The 24,067-nt window shown below is 51.0% G+C and overlaps 6 protein-coding genes across 6 annotated transcripts; 4 read left to right on the top strand and 2 right to left on the bottom strand.

Annotated features, from left to right (window-relative positions):
- Nucleotides 1-808: 808 nt before the first annotated feature.
- Nucleotides 809-2,495, bottom strand: N7496_010482 (putative UV excision repair protein (RadW); the record flags this gene model as incomplete). The annotated part of the gene is made up of 7 exons (XM_056703395.1): nucleotides 809-925; nucleotides 986-1,444; nucleotides 1,507-1,845; nucleotides 1,949-2,028; nucleotides 2,176-2,251; nucleotides 2,351-2,398; nucleotides 2,478-2,495. The coding sequence occupies 7 exons, from the start codon at nucleotides 2,493-2,495 to the stop codon at nucleotides 809-811; spliced, it is 1,137 nt and encodes a 378-aa protein (XP_056552395.1).
- Nucleotides 2,496-4,611: 2,116 nt separating this feature from the next.
- On the top strand, nucleotides 4,612-5,742 carry N7496_010481 (uncharacterized protein; the record flags this gene model as incomplete). The annotated part of the gene is made up of 1 exon (XM_056703394.1): nucleotides 4,612-5,742. One exon carries the CDS (start codon nucleotides 4,612-4,614, stop codon nucleotides 5,740-5,742), a length of 1,131 nt encoding a protein of 376 aa, XP_056552394.1.
- A 2,129-nt stretch (nucleotides 5,743-7,871) lies between these two features.
- On the top strand, nucleotides 7,872-10,686 carry N7496_010480 (uncharacterized protein; the record flags this gene model as incomplete). Its single annotated transcript, XM_056703393.1, has 3 exons — nucleotides 7,872-7,950; nucleotides 8,140-9,776; nucleotides 9,850-10,686. 3 exons carry the CDS (start codon nucleotides 7,872-7,874, stop codon nucleotides 10,684-10,686), a joined length of 2,553 nt encoding a protein of 850 aa, XP_056552393.1.
- Nucleotides 10,687-11,907: 1,221 nt separating this feature from the next.
- Nucleotides 11,908-12,891, top strand: N7496_010479 (translation initiation factor 6; the record flags this gene model as incomplete). Its single annotated transcript, XM_056703392.1, has 3 exons — nucleotides 11,908-11,942; nucleotides 12,059-12,406; nucleotides 12,534-12,891. 3 exons carry the CDS (start codon nucleotides 11,908-11,910, stop codon nucleotides 12,889-12,891), a joined length of 741 nt encoding a protein of 246 aa, XP_056552392.1.
- A 1,523-nt stretch (nucleotides 12,892-14,414) lies between these two features.
- Nucleotides 14,415-17,602, bottom strand: set2 (SET and WW domain protein; the record flags this gene model as incomplete). The annotated part of the gene is made up of 4 exons (XM_056703391.1): nucleotides 14,415-15,017; nucleotides 15,071-15,151; nucleotides 15,209-16,878; nucleotides 17,134-17,602. 4 exons carry the CDS (start codon nucleotides 17,600-17,602, stop codon nucleotides 14,415-14,417), a joined length of 2,823 nt encoding a protein of 940 aa, XP_056552391.1.
- A 4,370-nt stretch (nucleotides 17,603-21,972) lies between these two features.
- Nucleotides 21,973-23,300, top strand: N7496_010477 (putative AT DNA binding protein; the record flags this gene model as incomplete). Its single annotated transcript, XM_056703390.1, has 3 exons — nucleotides 21,973-22,014; nucleotides 22,067-22,181; nucleotides 22,252-23,300. 3 exons carry the CDS (start codon nucleotides 21,973-21,975, stop codon nucleotides 23,298-23,300), a joined length of 1,206 nt encoding a protein of 401 aa, XP_056552390.1.
- Between the last annotated feature and the right edge of the window lie 767 nt (nucleotides 23,301-24,067).

The raw sequence follows: 24,067 nt of genomic DNA, 5'->3' as shown, positions 1-24,067 counted from the left end.
ACCCCTTTTAATAACCGTACATACTTAGCAGATGTTCCAGTATTCATAGGCTACTTCCACCTACAGCCTCCGATAATCCACACGACTACTCTGACAGACAGGTATTATTAAAAGCCTCGAAGGTTAACCTTTATCAGTTCGTAAAACTAAGAATGTAGAATGTATACGTGTACTTCTCCCTTTTAGAAATGGTCACTGGAACTAAGTTACCTACGTCCCGAGATCCCGGGTACAGTAAACAGGGGGTGGTCAGCGCACGGGACTTGATTCGCATGACTGCACCAGCTGGACGGCGGGTGGCGGATTGACGCTAGCTTGAATAACCGGGATACCGATACTAGATACAGTCAAATCTCCATATTCCCATTTGTTGCAGCTATAAGTGGATAATGTGAAGACCACGGTAATTCTGATCTACATCTACTCTCATACCGTCTACCAAGCTCACTAATTCAGCGAAAACGTCCCATTTTGCCCATTAAGTAAGTACATGACAAGTTGTTTCGGGAGGAGGAGAAGGTGAAGAGAGAAAGAGAAGCAAGAGTCCACGCTTGAACTGGTCAGGGTATAGAACTGCAGAACTTCGCGGACTCAGCAAGCTGGATTCAACTCGGGTGAGTGCCGCAAGATCTCAGCCACTTCACCGAGATGAGTTCAAGAAGGGGAAGATGAAGGGAAAGGGGGGGGGGAACTGGAGAGTTGTGTGGGACATTTCTGCCAAATACTGGATGATCGACAGTAGCATGATTGGTATTCATCAGAACGTAAGAAAAGGAGAAGAAAAACATCGAGAGAGAACCGGCCACGTTTACTCCTCGTCATCATCCGGCTGGTCAAACAGGAAGTTGGCGGCCAGCTCCTCGTTCTTGTCGCAGGCAAAGTAGGCCTGGATGACGGAATCCCGAGGGAAGCCCAGACGGCACAGCTGTAGAGAAAGAAGTCAGTCAAATGTACATCCAAGACAAATATTATAGTCCAAACATACACGCTCAATAGCATCGCGCTCCTCCTCCGTAACCGAAATCGCCTGGGTGCCAGGAGGCAGAGCCTCGTCATCCTCACCAAGGTCCTCGGCAAGCAACTGAAGGAACTGTTCAGAGTTTTGCCCAATGATCTGAGCAATCTGAGGGTTACCAGCGGCAACCTGTTGCAGGATAGGCTCGAGCATCTGGGGTTGCTGCTGAACCAGTTGACGGAGCTGCTGGAAGTGGGGGTTGCTGCGAAGGAAATCCAAGTTTGCGTCACCACCAGCCGCACCGGCACCTCCAGAACGAGCACCGCGACCACCGCCCTCGCCAGCCTGAGCAGCAGCCTCGAACATATTGAAGGGCTCCTCTCCACCAAGGGCACCGGCGGCGGGAGACTCGGCATGGATCTCGGTCTGCTCCTGCTGTTGTTGTTGTTGCTGCTGCTGCTGTTCACGTTGGGCGCTCTCGGGGATACCCTGGAGTGAGAATACATCGTTAGAATGGGAAGTATCTGGGGGTGTCCGGGAAAGTAGCTTACGGTCAAGAGATATTCGATAGCACGGTCAGGGTTGAAGAAAGCGGCGCGCATGGCCCGCTCTACCATGGGTCTCTCGAATCCCATAGCTTCCATCTGCTGCATGGCACCCTCGGCGGCACCGCCCATGGCCAGGGCAGAGGGATCACCAAAGGCAGCCGCATCGGTTGCTTGTGTGGTAGCACCGCCAGTTGGGGATGGGGTGGCCGGTACGGCGGGCGTGGAACGAGTGGCGGGAGCGGGGGCAGCAGGAGCGGGAGCAGCGGGCGTAGCAACGGGAGCTCTGGCAGCGGGGGTTGAGGGAACCGAAGAAGCAGCGGAGGAGGGGGCAGCCTTGGGTTGCTTTTGAGATGGGTTAGTATGAAAGAAGGGAAATGTTGAAGAAGACAACGTCCTCCTTGGGAAATTTGCTTGGTGGAGGGAAGCCAGTATTTCTTTTTCGTACCTTGGCGGGCAAGCAGACTAGGAAATCCTTCTCTTGAATGTTGTAGAACTCGACAGTCTTGTCATCTTGCAGAATCTTGCCTGTAAATAGATAAAAAAAATAATTAGCGGAGATGTACTTGGAAAATCGAGCTGTTCCTGGGTAGACAGAGACTGCGAGGCAAACGAGCAGTACCTCCTCACGCCTCCGCAACCCAGCAGCCTCTTCGGACATCCAAAATCACATACCAGAGTAGATAACCTTCATCCGTTCCGCGCCATAATCGGGCTTTTCTTGAGAAATCTTCTCCTTAACCTGTCGGACCTATAACAGTCGCAAAAAAGAAAAGCCAGGTCAGCCCCGCACCAGGTGGCGTCGAGTAAGAACATTGCAAGAGCATCGAAAGTAAAAGTTGGAACATACGGTTTCGGAGGGCTCGACATCGATCACGAACTTCTCTTGCTTGAGATCCTGTACGACGAAGAAGAAACTGCTGTCAGCACGTTCATGGCGGGTAGGATGCCTAGATGGCGGGCTGGAAGGGACGGACCTTGAAGGTAAGCTTCATTTTGGCGGCACCAGGAGATGTGGAGGGTAGAGACTAGGATGGGGAGGGTGGATAAGAGAGAGACCGGGATCAAAGATGGTCTTGAGGAGAGGGGGGTTGGAACAAGATGGTCAAAGTCGATGATCAAGAGTCGAAGGTCGAAAGAAGTTGAGAGGGGCGCAAAGAAGTGACGATGAGGGCCAATGCCCGAGGTGGTGCCTGAGGCGGGAATGGCTTCACCGCCCCACCTTTGGGTCACGGGGAATTGCATAGTTATGGAGAACTATAGAGTTGGACAACATGGGAAAGCTTGGAGATTAAGATGAGATAAATACGTCCTAACTAACTTACATGATCTGTCATGACTGTCAGCCTGTCAGGACTGTCCTGATCTTGCCTGTGCGTCTGGACTCGTGACGGGCACCCCGTTGGCAATGGTAAACCTCGGGGCCAAACCAGAGACAAGCCACAGTTCGAAGCTCATAAAGTGACACAGCCCTGTGGCTGAGCATGAAATGCAGCTTCTCAATTGCTGTCTCGATTGATGCCAAGGTTGATATTCCAAATCTCAAAGCTCTTCTCGGTTGCGTCGAGCACAGACAGTCTCCACCATCTAGAGTGGGAAATTACGGTACGGCACATTCTTAGTAATCGCATACCAATAGAACAGACCGTCTACAAAGCCGCTTTCTTATGAATGCCATCGATTCCAGGCCAGTTTCCCTTTCTCAGTGAAATTGGCCATTAACCATATAAGCAGAGTAGTGAAATGAAAAAAGAATACGTGGGAGATATTGACAGAAATAAAATATGAGCAAAAAGATGAAATCAATTTGGTTTAAGATCGCGACTCTCTTGATGGCTAGAAAAATAAAACCGGCAGAATCAGGTATGCTGGTCTGGCCGCGATTCCCACCATCCATGTCAACAAGGTCTCGCTTATGAGGAATCAACCCACATAAACCCTGAACAAAAGTCTGAATTGACAAATCATGCAGGAAAATATTATGGCAAGTCTGATCCTTTCTCCAGGATCATGCAAGTAAAACCCGAACTCAATTGTCCTTCTCGATCGTCGATCGACGGGGTCAAGCCCATTGTATACCTTCCCAGGGACCTGGTCAGTATACAAGAACTGATCGACTGATCGAGCCTATCGGAGCCAATCCCCCGGGCCGCAACTCTGTTCACTTCAATAGATCCATAACCCCAGTAATTGATATGATTCACGCTGACCAACGATATCTCTAGACCGACTCTTCTTTCAGGGGGAAGCCCGGAAGATTGTGGTGAGTGTCGAGTGACAGCTCACATTCAGCCGCATCGGAGATCGGGAGGGGCAATCCGCTTTGATGAACCCAGCAGACCGTCGGGAAAGCCGCTGGATGGATCATATAGATAGTACGGGAGCTAGCGGGTTGGATTGACCGAACTATGGAAAAGAAAATTTCCCAATCACCTGGTTTGGCCCTGTCAAGTCTGGGGTAGTGATATCCCATAGGCTCGGAGGATTTCCAAGACGGTGGCGATGTATAACAAGACTGATTGCGATATATCAATTCGGTACCAGAAATGTAATTAGAGTAGCATCCACTAAACGACACTACCCTAGTCACTCTACTAGTAGTAGTCTAGTACTATCCCACCCAGTATCCTCCCCGCAGACTCTAACCAACATGCCGGGTAGATGGGTCAGATCCTCGTCTCCCGAGAAATGACAGGTTGGACCGGACTTGCAGAAGTGTGCATCGGGATATGCTCGATATACTTTGACGCCACGCTTTCGACGATGCTTTCGCCCCGTCCCGCTCCACGCGAACTGCAGTCGTCAATATCATAAATATGAGCCATTGCCCTCGTCCTGCAGGGGGTGAAGTTTCTCCTGGACAACGACAAAGTGTTCTCTCTAGTTCTCTGACCCTCCGGTCTTTCAGAACTCTTCCCATCCACCCAACGTGGACACATTCTTTCCAAGGCCGTCGTGCAGGCCAGAATCAGGTTACTGAGCCAATATCTCGGTGACAATCATTCTTTATACTTTGTTATCTGATTATCTTTCTGATTCTGGATCATCCTGTTCTGCACGCTACCACGTTCTTTTCTATATCTACAGTACTACCCCATTCATTCCTTCATCATGTCTTCTGCAATGCTTGTATACTCCCTCGCTGGAGCTGCAGTTCTATCTGCAATCATCGTCACAATCCTCAACGGCCTTGCCTACGCCGAACTGCAATCATTACCCTCACATACTACGACAACCGGACTAGCTCCAGTCCTCATCAGCATCTTGACGAGCATCACCCTGCTAGTTCTCAGCCTTCTCATCCACAAAGATGTCCGCAGTGACATCCCCTGGTCGACATGGAAACTCGGCATCTTCTACTTCACCGGAGTATATCTCCTCACCAGCACCGTCTCCGTCGCTGGGACAATCGCCTCGAACGATCTATACCACTCAGTCCACCAAGGAAACATTTTCATTGCCCGGTCCATCTTCTGGGCTCTTTCTATCCTTACTCAAAGCCTCTACTACGGCTTCATCCTGGTGACTCTAGCCCAGCGCAAACCATGCCAAGATTGGCCACGCTCCTACGCACAGGAACTCAAAACGCTCTCCGAGAGCCCGGAACCAGTCCGCTCGCCAGCACGAACACTCTGTGATCCATACCCAGAGCTTCAACAATTCGATACGAGACGCTCTTCCCTACGCAAGTATCCCCGTCGTTCCCACCGTTTCTCGGGCGGTACCCTCTGCGTCGAGAGAACACGTACAAAGCACGAGTCCTTTGATACGAGTTCATCATCCACACTCTCTTCGCCTTCGCCTTCGCCCTCGCCAACAGCAGAGCACATGCCCACACAGTCACAGACACAAATGCAACCACAATCACCAACGCAACCCCAAAACGACCCCTTCGCAGACCGCGACACCCGCCCCCTCCTCCTCCGCGGCTCCAGTTTCAGAAGCATGCCCAGTCTCCGCCGCGAAGCAAACATCCAACTCTCCCTCGATAGCCTGGTCCAACCATCCCCAACATCCTCAACCTTCGCCCTGGACTCCCCATCAGCATCATCACTAACTCTCCCGGAGACATACGCATTCTACGCCCCCAATCACTCCCAAGTCCAAGCACACGGATTCGCATCTACATCTCTACCCCCTCCCCCCACTCCCCTCACCCACATTCCCACCCCGCGAACAAAACATCCACCCCCTCTTCCGCTCCACGAGTCCCTGCCCGAGTCCCACGCCACTACCTGGTAGCACGGTGAAAGCATCCCCGTCCGCGGGCCAGACAATTACCCAAAAGACGTTGACGCGGATGCGGTCTGCGCGGGAATTGAGACACCTGCGGAAGGAAGATTCGCCCGGTGCTGGGATGTGGATGGGGATGGGTCGGGCGGGGTATGTGAGGAGGAGTATTACGCAGTATGAGAAGAGGGGGGATTTGAATGAGTTGCCTGAGGAGAGGTGATTACACCTGTATAGGATGGAGATTGAGGTTGAGAGTATGGTTTGATTTGATTGAGCTATTTGCGTTCTTTTCTTTCTCTTTTGGTCTGTCTTGCGCGTTTTCTTTAACTTGTCTTGTTGGTATTTTGCGATATGGGATATGATTGTGATTTGGATGGATATGGGATTGATGATTGATGTATAAATGGGTTGGATCTTGTTCGTTTGAGTCTTTGTACAGGAGTAAATGCAATTGGAATGGAGTGATGCAATTGATCGTTACCTTTTTTTCCCCTGGACGTGAATATGCCAAGTAGCATGTAGCGGAGAGACCATCATAGCGATGCCTTAGTAGATGGAGTAGTCTGGATAGTTATCTCTTCTACTGCACAAAAATAATCAATTGTGAATACCGCTTCCTATCTATCATATTATTCCACCAGTACTGAGTCTACAGACTATCCCTGTAATTTCCTCCATCTCCGTAATCTAAATTGCGAGTGCCGAGAAAGGGATAGCCGCTGGATTGGCATACGAGTTCTTGCCACGCGATCAATCCAAGAAGAGAATACTAATACTCGAGTATTTACAGTATTACAGATTGATATTCCCCCAGATCACTCCTGTATAGCTTGACCTAAGCCGGGGACTAGGAATGCAGAAAATGGCCGCGTTCGGTATTCCCCCAAAGTGGGTCGGGCCGTTTATTTTTTTTTTCGAGGCAGACGCTGGCAAGGTAGATACAGTAAGCGCCTGGAGGGAAGATTTAAGAGTAGGCAATGAAGTTGAAAATTAAGATAATGTTTGAATAGAAAGTGTAGCCTTGGAATGTTATTGTTTGTTTTCTTGCCTAGGACTCTAATGCTGCCTCCAGCTGAGATGGCTGACTAGCAAGGCCCATGACGGTTATAAACGCGCGGGAAATCCAACTCGGATCGCTTTTTCTCCCCTTCGTAGACCAGATCCTCATCAACCATCTCCTCCAGTTGATCTTCTCTTCAACTCTTCTCGTCAACTCTCAACACTTCTGATCTTTTTTTTTTTTCCATCTCCCATCTCTTCTCGATTTACTACTCTCCCATCTCCATTCCATCAATCCCGAGCTCCTCGAGTTCCAGTCAGAATCCTCCGACGACGGTCAACTGGCCAGTGAACTCTCACTGGTCCGGACTCTTGGACCCGGCGAGAGTAGATCCTCTCCCGCGACTTCCAAGCACTTTGGTTCCTTTCCTTCACTTTCTTCATCCTCGACAATCCCATTCCCCTTCCACCCCTGGTAAGTTACAACTTCTTTTTTTTCTCTCTCCCTCTACCCGTGTTCTTCTCCATTCTCCTCCATCTCTTCATCCCCCCCCCCCGGGTCAATTCCCGTCACCCCTGGGGTCCGAGCCAAGTACTGTGGATCGTTCTGTAGCCACCGGGGCTGGCTATGCTTCCTTCATGCTTCATGCTTCATGCTTCCTGCTCCATCTTATAAAAGATCCTCCCCATCTTTAATCCAACCTCCCCCTCCCTGCTCTCTACACTCCTTCATCCATCTACTTCTTTACTCTGCACTTGTCTCTCCCTCACTCTCCTTCTCCATACACCCTCTTCCCATCCACGAGCATCCAAGTGATAATCTCGTCGCGTGTCGTCCATCTCACCTCGTCGACACAAGTCCTGCTTCATCAACATCCTCAATCCTCTTCCTTCTCTTTTTTCTTTCTTCCTTTCTCCCATCTCTCCTCAGCTTGTTTTCCTCCAACTCTCAATCCCCCGGATTCTGACCTTTCCCCATTTTCTTTTTTCTTCCCCCCCCAATCCAACTCCCTCCTGTCATCCTTTGACCATCCTCTCTCACTACACTACCCTCCTTCTCATCCTTGTCTACATCATCCAACGAAAAAACCCTCTTCAACTCAACAGTTTTGACTAACTCTCCCTTCAAGACCCTCGCGATGGTGGGCAGACGAGGAAAGCGAGGCGCCGCTGCGGCTAATGCCAGCCCTGCGACGCGATCTTCACGCAATCCACCCAGTAAGTGAACCATCCCCTCCCCCAGTCCGGTTTCATCACGATGGTATTCAGTTCCAACCCAGTTCTACCTCGACACGTTTATCTCGACGTGTTTACTTTTGTTTTGATTTTTTTTTATTTTACATTGCTTCTCACTCTAGTCCCCAACTACTCGCTCTTCTTTTATTCATTTACTAATTCATCTTTTAGCTACTGTACAAGCACCCCGTGCTCGTGGCCGCGGCCGTGGCAGAGGTCGCTGGGCCAATCACTGGGCCAACCGCATCCTTCCTGGCCGCTCGACCAACGCTGGTCGTGTCGATGACCAAGGGGAGTCGCCCAAGCGCTCCCACATTCTCAAGTTCAAGTTGCCCTCCCTCCGGAAGTTGGGTCTAGGATCCTCTTCCACCAATGCAACTTCCTCGGATCAGGCCGACGCCTTTACCGCGCCAGCCGGCACTCCTATGGGCTCGCAGAACCCCGAGACCCCTCGTACTCGCCGCTCCAAGCGCGCCATGGCAGTTCCTGAATCCTCCCGTACCACTCGCCAGTCTGCTCGTCTCAAGCCCTCGGAAGAGATGGCCACTGAAGAAGCCACTCCCAGCAAGTTGGCTGATGGCGTCGATGCCGATGCTGAAGCTGATGCCGACGACGATGTCGATGTCGATGCGGATGCCGACGCAACAGAGGTTGAGGATGGCAGCTCCTCACCTGAACAGCCAGACCAAGACGACGTGGACTACACTCCTAAACTCCGCCTCCGCCTTAGCCCCCCCAAGCCTCCCACTCAAAAGCTATCCCTCACATTCTCCAACCACACCACAGATCCCGACCAACCCAAGGCATCTACAGAGACCGTCGCCATACCTGAATCATCAGAGTCGTCACCGAAAGACTCTCAGGACAATTATGACGAGCCTCACGCCTTGCTCCCCCACACCTCACTCTCACCCCGACTCTCCCGAAAGCGCAAGTCCACCGAAATGAAGGACGAGCCGCAAGAGTTCGAGTCTGCCGAGATGCCCGAGCCGACTGGCACAGCCACGAAGAAGCTCAAGCTCGAAGACCCCGACTCCATCCATGCCATCACCCTTCAAAATGGCAATGGCAACACAGCCGAGTCCGCGCAAGAGTCCACTCCAGAGGACAGCGCAGTCCCTTCCGCCGAGAACCTCGACTCCGCAGTTGCGGCCTCTATTGAGGACCCAACTGATAGTGGGCGAGGTCGCGGTCGTGGACGAGGACGTGCCCGTGGTCGAGGTAGTCGTGGTGGTGCCGGTAGCCGTGGCGGTGCCCTTGCTCCAACCCGTGGAGCAGGCGTACGCGGCCGTGGTGGCCGTGGTCGAGGACGTGGGCGTTGGTCAGCCGCAGCAGCCATCCGTCGTGGTGGCAAGCGGATTGAAGACGAGATCTGGGATAGCGAGAGCCGGCGCCGGACGCCTTCTCCAGTGCCCACCACACAGCCGATTAAGGATCGTGCTGAAGAGTTGGCGGCACTGTTCAAGAAGGTGGGCCAGGCACAACAGCTGGCTCTGAGTGTGTTGGCAGAACGCTCCATGCAGAAGATTGCGCGAGACCAGAACGCGCACATGGAGTGCCCCGAGTACGATCAGTTGATGCGCGAGCTGGGTGAGTACCAACGCAAGGCACTCACCCGATGCCGCGATCAATATGATCTGAAAGTGGAAGCTGCCGAGAGGGTTTACTTGGGGAACCTGGCTATCGTGGAGATGCGGACCCAAGAACGCCTCGAGAACATCCAAGATGAGATGTTCTACGCTGCCCGAGGCAAGTACATGGAGTTGGTGGCGGGCCGTCGTGCTGCCGAAGATGACGAGCACACAGAGGTGAGTTAGAGATCTATTCCGCTGAGAAGTGATATCACATTTGAACTGAATACTAATGAAATCTGATTTATAGACGGACGGATCGGACGCCGAGGCTGAAGAGCCTCGCTACCTCTTCCGCATTGGCAAAGCCGGCCTGCGAGAAGTGGAGCGTGGCTTCTTCGCCGAAGCAGTTCGGGAGCCCGACGGTGCGGCTGCTCTGGAGCGAGGGGAGCAAGAATGGGAGGACTTTGTCATGAAAGTCCGTCTCGGGGAGGACTTGAACCCCCAAATGCAAGCCCTCGACTCCTCCATCGAGGCATCCACGGATTCCATCAACCGGACCGTGGAGTCCCTCCTCCAGGCAGCCCGCGTCGTGGCTGAAGAATCCGACGTCCCGCGCAGTTACGACGGCGCCGCAGACGTCGCCAAGGCCCTCTCCGTCTTGGCCGAGACCGCGCTCTCGGACCTTCACCCCTCCGCGGCCTCATCCTCCCATTACCCCCAGATGCGACCTGATCCCCATCTGGCGGGAGGACACCGCGCCCTTCTTCCCCAGCCACAGGGGGTAAATGTGGCACAACCTGCACCTCCGGGCATGACCCATGGCCCAACGGACCCGCGATCCTTCATTCTCCCGCGGCCAACGCCAACCCAGCAGCCGCGTCGCCTTCTCCCCGCGCGGTCGCCCTTGGGCATGGGTCTGCCCGACCCCTTCGCCATGACCGGACCCCCGCAGCTTCCACCGCCGCCGGGGTCGAATTTCCACCGGTTGCCGCTGCCTTCTTGGCCTCCGGGTCCTCCCCAGCAGGGTGGACAGCAGCCCGGGCCCGGTCATGGTCCGGGAAGTACAGGGTCTCACGGTGGCCCCGGTCCCCACGGGGGACCACCGTCCTTGTACTTCCCTCCGCCACCTCCACGGCGGTATTGAGGTGAGGTTGTTGTTTTTGTGTGGAGGAGAAAAGTTTGTGTTTGTGCTCCGGTGATGGAGCTGGGCAGAAATGCCCATGTATGAGTATTTTCCTTGGTTCGTGGTTCGTGGTTTCGTTGTCGCTCGCCGTTCGTTGCCCGCTGCGGCAGGGCTGGTTTGGTTTTTGGTTTTTGTTTCTTGTTGTTTCTTTTCTTGTTCCTTGTTTTCTTCTTCTTTTTTTTGTTAGATTCCCATCTTCATACCCGTGTACGATTCATACCCTGTTTACAATTGTTTGAGCGACGGCGTTAATATGATGTCTCTTTTCATTGCAAGTTGCAGTTTTGAGATTGGTTTGGGTTCTTTGTAGATCTGTAGATGTGTAATTTGCTATGTTTTTCTTGGTATGTGTAGATGATAGATGTGTCTATTGGATAGTAGTTTGTTGTGATTTACAAGGGCTTAGGAATGGATTGGAGTATAAGGGGAGACAATAAACTTGTATCTTTGTGGATGGGGTGTAGTATCATATAGGGGCGTAGCTAGAAAGAGTAGAGTATAGCACTAGTCGATCTATGGTGGCTAAGGTTTGATATGCCAGTGTTAATATGGTACTACTACTAAGTGGCAGAAAATTGACAGTGGCGATGCTCAGTAATCCAGAATCATAATCTGTAATCCACAGTCTTCCATAATCAGTTTCTACTTCGTATAATAATCAATAGACTACTGCGCCTCAATACTATCATGACTCTAATGCAGCCCGTCAACATGAGACAGGATGAGTCAGTGATAGACTCGATGTACCAGATACATACTTTTAGTATGTAACATACTGGTAAATACAAGTATTGAGTACTTCTTCCCTCGACTCATCTTGGACTCCACCGGTGGAGTCGAGTCCAAACGGCCCGCTGATTGGAGCTTTTGCTTTCTGCAAAATCCCAACTTCAGGCTGTACAGAGCACAATCAAATAGAAAGCGTTTAGTTTTGCTCGAGATTATAATATAAGATATTCCCATCATAAATCCTCCATCTTCATCTCCAACTAAAAAAAAAGCAACTCGAATCTACTAAAAAGTTCTTAGTATTTCCCTTTCTACCCGCTCACTTTCTCTTCTCACCTTCCGTCTCCACCGCATCCGAGCTTTTTTGCGTCGACTTTCTTTCCCTACGACTCTTCTCTCACCTTTCCCTCTCACACGATACCCTCCCCCATCACCACCGGACAACCCAACACCATGGCTGTCCGCGCCCAATTCGAGAATTCAAACGAGTACGTCCCCCCTCTCCTCCTGTCCTGTCAACCCCTCCCCTCCCTTCCCCTCTTCTTCCCTTCCCCTCCAACCCCTCCCCAAGAAACAACCCTCTAACTTTTCCTTTCCCCTCCAGAGTCGGCGTCTTCGCCCGCCTAACAAACTCCTATGCCATCGTCGCAGTCGGCGCCTCGGAGAACTTCTACTCCGTCTTCGAATCCGAACTCCAAGACGTCATCCCAATCTGCCACGCTACTATCGCCGGCACCCGCATCGTCGGCCGTCTGACAGTCGGCAACAAGAACGGTCTGCTAGTGCCCACAACGACTACGGACCAGGAGCTACAGCATTTGCGGAATACCCTCCCCGATGCGGTCAAGATCCAGCGGATAGAGGAGAGACTGAGTGCGCTGGGGAATGTCATTTGCTGTAACGATCACGTTGCCCTCGTGCATCCTGATTTGGAGAGGGAGACGGAGGAGATGTAAGACACCGCACCCACTACCAGGATTGGATTTAACCCTTTTCTTTCGAAAAGGGTTGGTTGTCCTTTGGAAGAAGAAATTTTTTTTTTTTTTTTACTTATACTGACTGGCGTGTCTTGCGTGTAGTATCGCCGACGTCCTCGGCGTCGAAGTCTTCCGCCAAACAGTCGCCGACAACGTCCTGACAGGCTCGTACATGGCACTCTCCAACCAAGGCGGTCTCGTGCACCCGAAAACCTCCATCCGCGACCAGGACGAGCTCTCCTCGCTCCTGCAGGTTCCCCTCGTCGCTGGTTCCGTGAACCGCGGCTCGCCCGTCGTCGGCGCTGGTATGGTCGTTAATGACTGGCTGGCTGTGACGGGTCTGGACACGACGGCTACCGAGCTGAGTGTTGTGGAGAGCGTTTTCCGTCTCGGTGAGATGGCGCCTGGTGGTACCGGTGCGGGTGTTAATAAGGAGAGTATTGTGGAGAGTTTCTACTAGAGGGGGAAAAGTTTTTGATGGGGATTTGGGGGGGGTCTTGGTTTTTTACATATGGAGATCTTTTACTCTGACTATTACTCTTTGACCCCCTGATGCTTGATCCTGATGCTTGACACTTGACATTGACACTCGCCGGGTGGAGTTGTGACTCTTTTTTTTTTCGTTCCTTTTTTTTTGGTTACTTAGGTCCGGCAATGATGATTGATGACCATTTCTCTCTCTGGATTTGATGTAGATTGTGAATTGCTCGTACTTGGAAACTGCATCCTTGAGGTATGGATATGATACACTCGAGTGGAACAGGGTATAGCACCGAGTACCATGGTCATGGTGGAGTGTACTGTGGTATCTCTCTCTCTCTATGGTCTAGTAGATATCAATTCAGATTGAGTAGGTATACTAGATTTAATAGGTATCCGTTGATGGATTGTATTTCTCGGCGTAGTAAACGATAGCATAAGACTTATAACTCTAAGACAGGTGGAGTAGGGTATATCTGAGGCAAACCTTGACTCTGTTTTACTTCTATTTCAAACACAGACACACGTTGTAATGCTATACCCGAACATTCTTAATAGAATGGAATCTAGGAAGGATGTGAATGAATGCATCGAGTAGAATCAAATACACCCCCTAAGCTCGAACCTAGAATCAAGACCAAGACCAAGTCTACATAACCAACCAACCTACTACCCACACCCTCCCAAGTCCTCCCTCCATACTCTCCCGAGGTACATAGGTACGTAGACTATACGTATATACTCCACAAACAAAACCAATAATACACTGCCCAAAAGTAAAAAGTTAAAAAAGAGTATCCCAAACTCCTTATTGCAACTATTTCGGGGGGTATTCTCAAATACATAGCTAGGTACTAGTACCAAGGAACGAGCCAGCCAAAGATATCTCCAACGGAGGAGAGAGCACGAAACAGGAAAGAAAAGTAAAAGTAATCGAAACAAAAACAAGAAAAAGAGGGCGAGGGTGAGGGTAAGCAAAACAAGTCCAATCCAGCACCTCCTTACACCTCGCGTAAACCTCCACGGAAGGAAATCGAGTTGAGTTGAGCGGGAAAGCTGAAGATATCGACAACGGATATAGAGAGATAGAAAACAGCAGGACGACGAGATCAGAAGATGCAGATGTTGCAAGAATGAAATAAAACACATCTAGAATGATAAACGGATGGAAAAGATACAGTATCCAGGATATAGTCGAGGGAATAGAACACAGTAAAAGGGGGAATATTAAAACCATCCCATGCATAAGAAACAAGAGAGCCAAAAAAAATGAAGAAACGCTTTTGCTTTACCCATTCCATTTCCGAAATTTGCAAAAATTAACACCTATGTTTGTGAAGGGGTGCGTGCTTGAGAACCAGAATAAAAAGAAAAAAAAGTCCCTCGTCCAATGCAGTTTCATTTAGGCCAGAACAGGCCGGACCACGCTGTCTCGTATCATCTGTAACAGACCTCACCAGTGCTTCGGAGCTTCGGACCTTAAGCGCCAGGGAAAACGTTCCGCTATACATTCCCCTGGACACTAAGAACAGGACGAGTCTGGATATCACTCATCTCGACATCAGTCCCGCCCTGACCGGGAAACCCCTTCGAGGCTGAAGGCGGCGAGACCGATGTATCGTCATCTGCATCGGCGGGTCCATCCATCGGCGGGGGTGGAGGTGGAGGAGGTGGCGGAGTAGATTTTTGACGTTTCGATGGTGAACTGTCAACTTCCGAGGTAGGATGTGTATCTACACCAACACCAGGGGAAGTCGCATTATCATCGCGCTTGCGTTTGAGCGTGGAGGCAGCAGAATCCTCGTCCATTGGCGTAGGAGGTTCAGCGCTGGCATGTGGATGTGTGACTGGGTCGGCTTCGTCGTCGGACATTTTGACGTCTGGGTCGTCGGCGGGTGTGCTGTCGGGTTTGGGGTTGGTGGAGGTTGTGGTGGAGGAGGCTTGGTTCTGGGCTTTACGGGCCTCGCGCTCCTTGTGCTTTGCGGCGGCTTTTTCGAAGAAGGATTTGCAGTAGCTTTTTACTGTTTTCTTGTGTTTGTCGCTGATTGCAGTTGGGTCTGTGACGCGCCCGTTTTTGTAGTCGCCTTCCACGAGTTTCTTGGCGGTCTGGAATTTGTTAGATATGGGAAAAGCGAACTGGGACTTGATGATAGACATACCTCTTTGGCGAAACGCTTCAGATCGTCCTTCGGGAGCTTATGCCTGAACTGGTCCACAACGTGCTTGATCGTAGGGTGAAGCTAGAAGCGTTGGAGTTAGTATATGTATACATGACGCTTGGGCTGCGCTTCACGTACCGTATTCTCATAGAGCTTCTTCTGCTTCTCCAAAGAAAGCTTCTTCCACCAATCTGCATCTTTCTTTTTCTTCTCCGGTTGCGGATCAGACGCCTGTGGTGTCCCAGGCGTCGCAGTCTTCTGTTCAGAGGGTGTCTTGTCCTGCGAGTTCATGATTCCATCGATGATGCTCTGCAGCGCCTGATTACGCTTGTTGGCAGCTGGCGCAGCGGCAGATGCAGCTGGTGCTGTCGGACGTTTCCACGTCGTCTCTCCCGATGCCGAGTAATAGTACACCCGACCTCCTTCAGCTTCCGCGGTAAACCATCCCTCAGGAAGAGGCTGACGGTTTCGAGGATCATGGCGACGATCCCGGCGTGATCGTCCACCTGGTCCTCCACCAGCACCAGGCCCGGGGCCTCCATGGTGATGTAGATTCCGATCTCTTCGTGGCGGACCAGCGCCATGTCCCCCTCGTGGTTGTGGTTCCACGGGTGATGGGGAGCGACTAACAGATCGCTGCTGTTGCTCTCGCCCAGACTCACGACGCTCGAATTGATTGACAGACTGCTTGGCTTGTTGATCACCCCTTTTCATCCGTGGAATGCGATATCCAACCTCCAGATTGGCCCAGCTTGCAAGCAAAGCCACGGCCTTGCTCGCCACGCGCTCATCGCCAGCAGTCGTCAATGGTTGAATATTCGACTCGATCTTGGAATCAATAATCTTGTTCCTCGTCAAACGCGGGAACTGGTCCAGAATATCCAGAATCTGCATGATCACATTGTGATCCTCTTTCCACATGGCCAACTGCGAGTTGAGAATTTGATAACCGTGCATCTTGACAACTCGGTTGCGTACGCGCTCGTCCTGGCACCGTTGGATACGGCCCAGCAGCTTGACGGCAATCCACTTCTCCTGGCACTGCATGAGCGCGGCCATGACCTTGGTCACGCCCTCCTCATCCAGCGACTTGGGCTGAACGCTGTCCACGTACTCCTCATCGGCTTCTTCAGTCTTCTTCTTGCGAGGTCGCCGGGCAACCACCGTGTCCCAACCGTCTTCGTCCTCAATGCCCAGGGCTTCAATGGTCGCATTGGACAGCTTAGTCGCCCGCTCAGTCTGGGTCCGTCCACCGATGAATCCTGTGCAGTTTTGCTCTCCACAATAACACGGCTGTGGATCCGCACCGTACCGATCAACGTTGTAGTTGAAGACGAGCTCCTCGCCTGCACGAACTGCACGCTCGGCGAAAATGCCCATGCGCAGCTTCTCACCCACCACCCACTTGTCGACATAACAGTTGGGGTTGCACGAGTGATTGCAGAAGCGGCCCAGATTACCTCGTTTCGTGGCATCCACAAACTCACCCTTGTTCAAGGACATAAAATAGAAATGCTTGATTCCTTCCTCATCGTATTGCCTCATCCGACGCCGGAACTGCGCTTCGCCAACCACCTCGCCGACATATTCGAAGATCAGCTGGTGCGGATCCAGATCGACCTCCGCCCGCAGACCGAATCCCTTCTTCTCGGTCTTGATGACGGTAACTGGCGCGTATTGCTTCTTTTGGAATCTTTGGTTGCGACAGTCGGGTCCACATCCACAATCACCCACGCACTCGATCTTGGTCGCACGATTGATGCAGTCGGAATCCTCGCCACATGCTGAATTTTGGCCGGCCTCGGAGTCTGTCGAAAGAGAACGATATCATTTAGTAAAGATCAGAGATAGAAGAATAGGAAATACGCGGGAAACATAAAGGCATTTCAAGGGGCGAATCCGGTGGTGATAAACGCCCTCCTGCAGCACGCTCTAGACCTGCGGAGATTTCCAACAAGAAACACGAGCTCTCCCTCTCTCCAGTCCAAGTGGCGACACCGCAGCAGAGCAAACATCGAAACAAAGAATCAAGAAATAGACACGGAAAAAAAAAGAATACATACCCCACTCCTCAGCGCAGTCGCACTCCATCGCATGTTCCGTATACCCCATATACTTATTGGCATACCAACAAGTCTCAATCTGCTCAAATGTAGCCAGCGCATCGGCCGTGCTATCCGGTAAATGCGAAAACAGCTGCGGTGGCCTGGCCACGATCTTCTGCGACGAGCTCCGCGACAGCTTGGCCGGTTGACCCGGTTCCTGCTTGACGATGATCTCGCCGCCTACCGTCTCCTGCTTCATCTCTGTGTCGTGGTTGACGGGCGAATCGGAACTCGGGGTTCTCCCGGGACTGGTGATGGGCGTGTTGGCGTCGGTGGAGAGATCCTTTTTGAGAGGGGGGTGAGGTGAGTGGGAGGATGGCGAGGGGTGGCCGTTGTTCTTTAAGCTGTGGCCGTTGATCATGGGCGAGTCCATTTTGGTGGATGGTGCCTCGGACTCTGGAGAGTCCGCATTGTCATGGGTGGACATGACGAACACGGACTGTACGGTGGGGGGGTTGGAGAAGTAGAGAGGTTGGTTTTGGAGCTAGATGGGATGTAGAGATGAGGGTGATGATGGAGGTGATGGGTGGTGGGAGAATTGCCCAGAGAGAGAAAGGTAGAGAGGAAGAGTCCTCGAGACGAGTTCAGGTGTTGGAGAGAAAAGGTAGAGAAGATGCACCACTTCATTCAAAAGATAATCCTAAACTGACCGGCCGTCGCGCGCGCTCACCGCCCGCCTGCCTCGAGAGATACTTTTTAAGTTGAACATTTCCCCCTAGAATGCTCCCTAGGATATTCCAAAGACGTGACCGAGTTGTCATTGACCATTCGTTCTTCTCGAGACCTTCTTATTCCCAGCACGATCGTTCTCCATGATGTCCTCCCGAGTCGACTCCGATGATCCACCCTTGGCCCGAATATAGACGCGTCGCGCGACCGAGGCCTATACGTCCTCGAGGCTGTCGAGAAGAAACCAAACCAAAATCTATGCGCGCGCAGGAGGAAATATAACTCTCGAGTAATGAGACAAGGGCATGCTTTTGAAGCCGGATCTGTTGGGCGGGGGGATGGTCTGGTAATGACAGGCGTGGAGAAAATCCACGGTTGACGAGCCACGTCGCGTCAGGTTGTCGCTCCGACCAGGATAATAAAAGGGGGGTTAGCACTATGCACAACCTCGGTATCAGACAAGACGATGCAAGCGATAATGCAGCTGCACGCGAAGCAGCAATTTTGCCAGAGCTATAGGCTCAGCGAAGCCGATCAGACTCGAGGCTCATGCCGAAAATGCACGGCGCCGGTGGATGACACCGGAGTAGATAGAAGACGGTGGGCTAGAGGAGGAGAAATGGTTAGTACGAAGAGGGTCGGGTTTGATACTGTCATATTCGACAGTCAAAGCACAGCCCGTGGCGCGTAATATCTGTAAAATATCTGTATTCTGTCCATTCCCTGCAGGATGTTTCCCAGAAAAATGAGTGGATGAGAAGAGCCGATTTTTGGTTGGGGGGGGTGCAAGGTGCTGCACCCTGTAGGAGTGACTCTGGGCGGGAAATCGATTGGATGGGAGGGGCTCTGCAGGGAGAGAGTTTTTTTTTATTTTTTTTTTCTGTCAGATGCAGAAATGCAGAAATGCAAACGGTGTCTGTGCGTCCGGAGGATCGTTTCTGATTCAGTTGGAATCGGGAGAGGAGAGTGGGAGAGTGGGAGAATGAGAGAGGGTACGGAGGAGGAGAGTAAGCGGAGGATCCAACCTTGAAACCTTGTCATCACGGGAGAGCATAGATATGGCTATTTAGTTGGGTATGGCGGAGAGAATGATTATCATACGACTCTTATCCAGAGTATACTTGAGAATCATCACCCAGGACATACTTTGAGAACTACTAGGACTACTGGAACCTTAGTCCAGATCGGATTAGTTACAATCCATGGCCATGTCATGCTGCGCAGATCTCCAGCATTCGAATCACCAACCCATTCAAGGAAGTAAGCTTCATCGTAATTAGAGCTAGCCGCGAGACGATACGCTTGCTACTATACCTCGTGCTATTCAAGCACAATGGCTATTTACTACATCTCTATACCCTCCTCTCCATACTTGGCACGTTATCAACACCCCTTTTAGCCAGGTTCTATTTATTCCCATCTCAAAGTACCCCGTGCCCCGCGGGATGCCCGTATCGACGACCTACATTAGTGAGGTACCGAACGAAGTATAACCAGGACTACTAGAGTTAGGCTGTGAGCATGGAAAAATGGACGATAGCCAACGAGAATAAATCCTCCGAGCTAGGGAGCTAGAGCTAGAGCTAGACTCGGTACATACTGTATAAGCAGTACGTATAAGCAGTACAGAACTGTACTTAATACTGCGTCTGGTATGGACTATGGAGTCTTTTGACACCCGAGAAGACACCGGTGATTCATGCTAGCGGGCCAGCTGGTCAAAGATCTTCGAACCGTTTCCTGTTTCTCTCTGACCCCCCTCTCTCCCGAACTCACGAGCTAAACCCTGCACGGGTGATCTTGGAAGGGCTACAATGAAGTACACAATATATTAGGCAATTGATCATTCAATTGTATCTTCTACACTTATTACCTACTTCAGATAGCTATATATTTACTTTTTTACTGTCTCCATCCCCCACCGTATTCCCAATACATAATAATCCCTTCCATCAGAAAAAACTCCCCGGTGGATCGACCCTAAACCGCCCCTGGAGCTAGCTTCAAACACAATCCATTCACGGACAACCCAACGTCCCGGGGCACCCGCCGGGGCGCGCCTATCAGACGGTCGCAATTCGCCTGGCGCCCTGAAGGAGCCCACTTGAGGAACTTTTTACTAGAGGTTTAGCTCGGTTTACCACGGTTTACCACCGGAAAAAAGCACTTGCTTCCCGCAGCATGTCCCTTGGCTCTGGGACCGTCAGGGCCAACCGTTTTCCGACTGTACGACATTTTGGGGAATATTATTATTATTATGTATTATTATTATTATTCGTGTTTTTTTGTTTTGTGTTGTTTCCCCCCCCCTCTCCTAGTCTAGTCCACCCCCTGATGAGCTGTCCGTCTCCTTGTTCCCGGCTAGCGTGGGGACTAATTAAGTCTCTTTTCGTCAGGTCCTGTCGCTTTGCGCTTCCTAGAGTTTTGGCTATGGCAGGAAATATCACGGAGGGATTAGAGTAGTAGGGGATTAATTTAGCCTTGTCATTTCTTTTTGTATATACTCCGTACTCTGTAGAATCCTACTATATTCTATTATTCAAGACTATGTACGGGGTATATTCTCTCTATTATTATACTCCTCTACGAGGTACCTCACTAGCCATGCAGTGTACTCTTGATCCCCACTTCCACGCGCAAAGGACTCCATCCTCATCCATGTACGGAGTCTTCTAGTTACATACATAATCCGTTTAGCCCTTTAGAGTCTTAGTGTGTCTCCGTCCACATACAGTAGTGCCCAGTGCCTTGGTGTTTTAGCGTGTTAGCGTGTCTCCGAAAGTACTCAACTTGGGATAATCCAGTGGAAACGCTCTGAAATATGTACTACAGTACAGACAGTACAGTAGGATGTTGGCCTTTCCCCCTCGATCGTACTTTGTTGTCCCAGAACGAGCCCCTCCGGCGACGTGCATCACTAATAATTTTGTTTCGTCTCGAACTCTTCTGGAAGAGATGAAACTCCCCGATTTCCCCGTTCTTATTCTTTCTCTCTTGTTTTATTTTAACCCTTTTTTTTTCCCTTTCCCTTTTCTCTCCCTGCCACTCATTTAATTGTGGGCTCTATAGCGTCTGTTCTGCTTTCTTATCCTCTTTTGGGAGTTCGCTATTTTTATTTTCTTCTTAGCCTCCTTCTCTTCGCGCGTACTGTAAATCCTTTTCTGGTCTCGACTACACTACTGTACTGCATTACTTACTGCATTACTTCTACGATCAACCCGCGAAGCGCACTCCATACCTATCGCTACTACTCTTTTTTTTTGTTACTGCTTCTCCTGCGCCAACTCTAGTCTGTTTCTACTTTCTACCTCTTTGCTTTCTATCTATCCTCCTCTTTCTCATCCTCCTCCTCTTCTACTCCACCTCTCCACCCCAATTCTCACCAACCCCTCCCAAACACGACTTAGACCCTGCAGCTTTCCCTCCGGTCCAACGCGCCGCGGTCCCTCCTGCGCGATCCCGGCTGCTCAACTCCGTTTTGGCCAATCTTTTCCAGCCGGGGATTCATGGACCGCGTTTTGTTTTGCTGCACCTCTATTTCCTGTGGCTGTAAAGCCCTCAATTGAACCTCGCTCTCCTTTTTGTATTTTTTGGGATTTTGTTTTCTTCCTATCCTCTCCCTATCTCTTGTTTTCTCGCTTTCGCATTCTCGCCTCTTCCTTTGCCCGGCCTTTTCTGTTGGCAATTGAAGAATTCCTGACGATTCCCTGTTTGAGAAATAATTCTATTTCTTTTCTCTCTCTCTTTTTCTTTTCTTTTCTGGACCTTTGCCCTTTTGACCCTGGTGGAAAGAGGACGGGCACATAAGAGTTTCCTTTTTGCGTGTTTTTGATTTGTTTTCTTGTTTTCCCTTTCTTACTCTCCTTATTCTCGAGGATTCAAGTTCGTCCATCGTGGGCGTGTTTGTGGACGCGTACACACGGCTTTCTTTTCTGATTGCCATTCGCTCCGATTTAATATCTTGTCTTGGGAGGCTGTCTTTGCTTTGTTTATTGTTTCTTTTGGTGACGAGGTTTTGAAGACGGTAGCTCTTCTCTATTGACCTATTGATTCTCATCGGGTCTGTTCTACTATCAGTGTCCAGACAAACTAAAAGAACATTTATGTTCTCGCTTGAATGGTCTGGATATGTCCAATTCATCTGATACGCCATGGACCGAGGAGGAGAAGGTATGGTCAAAGACTCTCCGAATGATATTGAACTATACTAACATCGGTATAGAACACTCTACTCAGCGAAATCCTCAAGAAAGCGGGCATTCCGTCCAATTATCTACTTCGCATAATCAATGAGTTCCGTATCAGCCCTGACTGGGAGCATATCCCCTTGCCTCAAGGTAATCTTAAGACTGGACTATACGACCGCGCCTTTTACACTAACCACTATCAAATCGGATGAAACCATAGGCCGCTCGCTCAGTCAATGCAGATTGGCCTTTGAAAACATGCAATTGCAATTGAAATCGCAAACACAGTCACAAGCACAAGCACAACCTCAATCGCAATCGCAATCACCATTCCAGCCTCAACCACAGCAACCTCAGGCTCAACATCAACACCAATATCAACAGCCACCACATCCAGCACCACCACCAACAGCAGTCCCAATCCCCCGCCCAGAAGCACCAGGAACACCCTCCAGTATAGACGCAAACCTTCGCAAACGACCCCTCTACCCCGCCGAAAAACCACTCGCTCCACGCGCAATCCAACCCCGCCCCCCAGCAAGCACAGCCTCCTACAGCAGCGAAAGCTCTGCCCAACTATCCCCACGCCTCGACACAACATCAACGGGCGAACCACCCCGCAAACGCGGCCGACCCAGCAAAGCCGAGACCGAACGACGCAAAGCCGCCGCCGAAGCTCGCGGCGAGACCTATCCACCCCCTCGTCGCGCAAACCCAAACCGCATGAGAATCCCACCATCACCAACCAGTCCAGCGGGTCCATATCCAGTACCGACAGCTCCAGGCCCAGCCTCGCATCCCGTCCACGGACCCAACGCAGGACTAATCCCCTACGACGTCCCGGGTCCTAGACCCCTCGCGCCGGCACCGTCTATACCAGGTGCAAGTTCATCGCCCAGCTCCAATCCCAATCCCAGCGAACGCCGCGATATACCAAACCGCAGCATGGGCCCTAATATGCGCGAACTCCCCCGGCCGACGGAGATGGGTCATCCAGGCCATCCGTTGCCCTCCCCGCATGCCTTGCAATTAGGGACGTTGCAATTAGGACCCCCGGACCCCTTTCCGCGGTTGAATAGTAATCCTGGCGAGAGGAGTGCTTATGGTGCTATTCCGCCGGATCGCTTTTCGCCGCCGGATAGTGGGCGCAGAGACTCGGTTGCTAGTCGCGGTGAACGTGAGCGGGAGAGAGAGCGTGAGCGCGAGGGGATGGGGTCGTATGTTGAGGCGAGGAGTAGTACGACGCCTGGCGAGAAGGCGTTGAGGTAATCGGTGTCAGGTTGGCATTTGATTATCTTGTCTTTGGGGTTGAGTCGAGTCTGGATTGGCTTTGCTCTTGTGACGGGATTGGATACATTAAAGATCGTGCTATGAGTACGATCAATATGGCCTCCGAAGGTAGACGGTATTTCTGATTTGTCTTGGCCTGCTTTACCTTCTCCATCCCCTTCCTGACCGTGCTTTTGACCTTTTTTTTGGACCTTTTGGAAAAAAATTCCCCCTTATAACCATCTTTTTCACCTTCTTTTGCAGCTATGTTGCAGCCATGTCTCACGACGACCTCGAATTCATGAAATGAACTCTTGACGAACAGAACAATAGACAGCGTTTCGAGTTGCGTTTATTGTTTATGTTTTTTACTTTGACTTTGGATCATGCATTATGCTTGTCAACTCTTGATTCTTGCGTTTACATCTGATCCCCCCCTTCTTTTTGGATATCTTGTTGTTACATTTTTCGCTTTGCGTTCGACATTTGCTATTTGCGATTCGCATACTTCATGCACTATGTCTTGCAATGATTTCGTCCTGCACGGTCTATTTCCGATTACACGTCTTCAAATGACACAATCCAATCACAATCACAATCACAATCACAATCACAATCACAATCACAATCACCGATGATCTCGCTTTTTGCGTCCGCGACTTCCACTGCCTGCCACTCACCCCTCGGCATGCGGCTCTGATGTGTCCACGATGACTCCTCGACGAAGATATGGACTCCCTCCCATACAATACAGCCTTCCGATCTGC

The sequence above is a fragment of the Penicillium cataractarum genome (assembly GCF_028827025.1).
Source record: "Penicillium cataractarum strain IBT 29864 chromosome Unknown utg000008l, whole genome shotgun sequence".
Classification (NCBI taxonomy): Eukaryota; Fungi; Ascomycota; class Eurotiomycetes; order Eurotiales; family Aspergillaceae; genus Penicillium; species Penicillium cataractarum.
The sequence above is the reverse complement of the archived record's forward strand: the minus strand, read 5'-3'. Positions and strand labels throughout refer to the sequence as shown.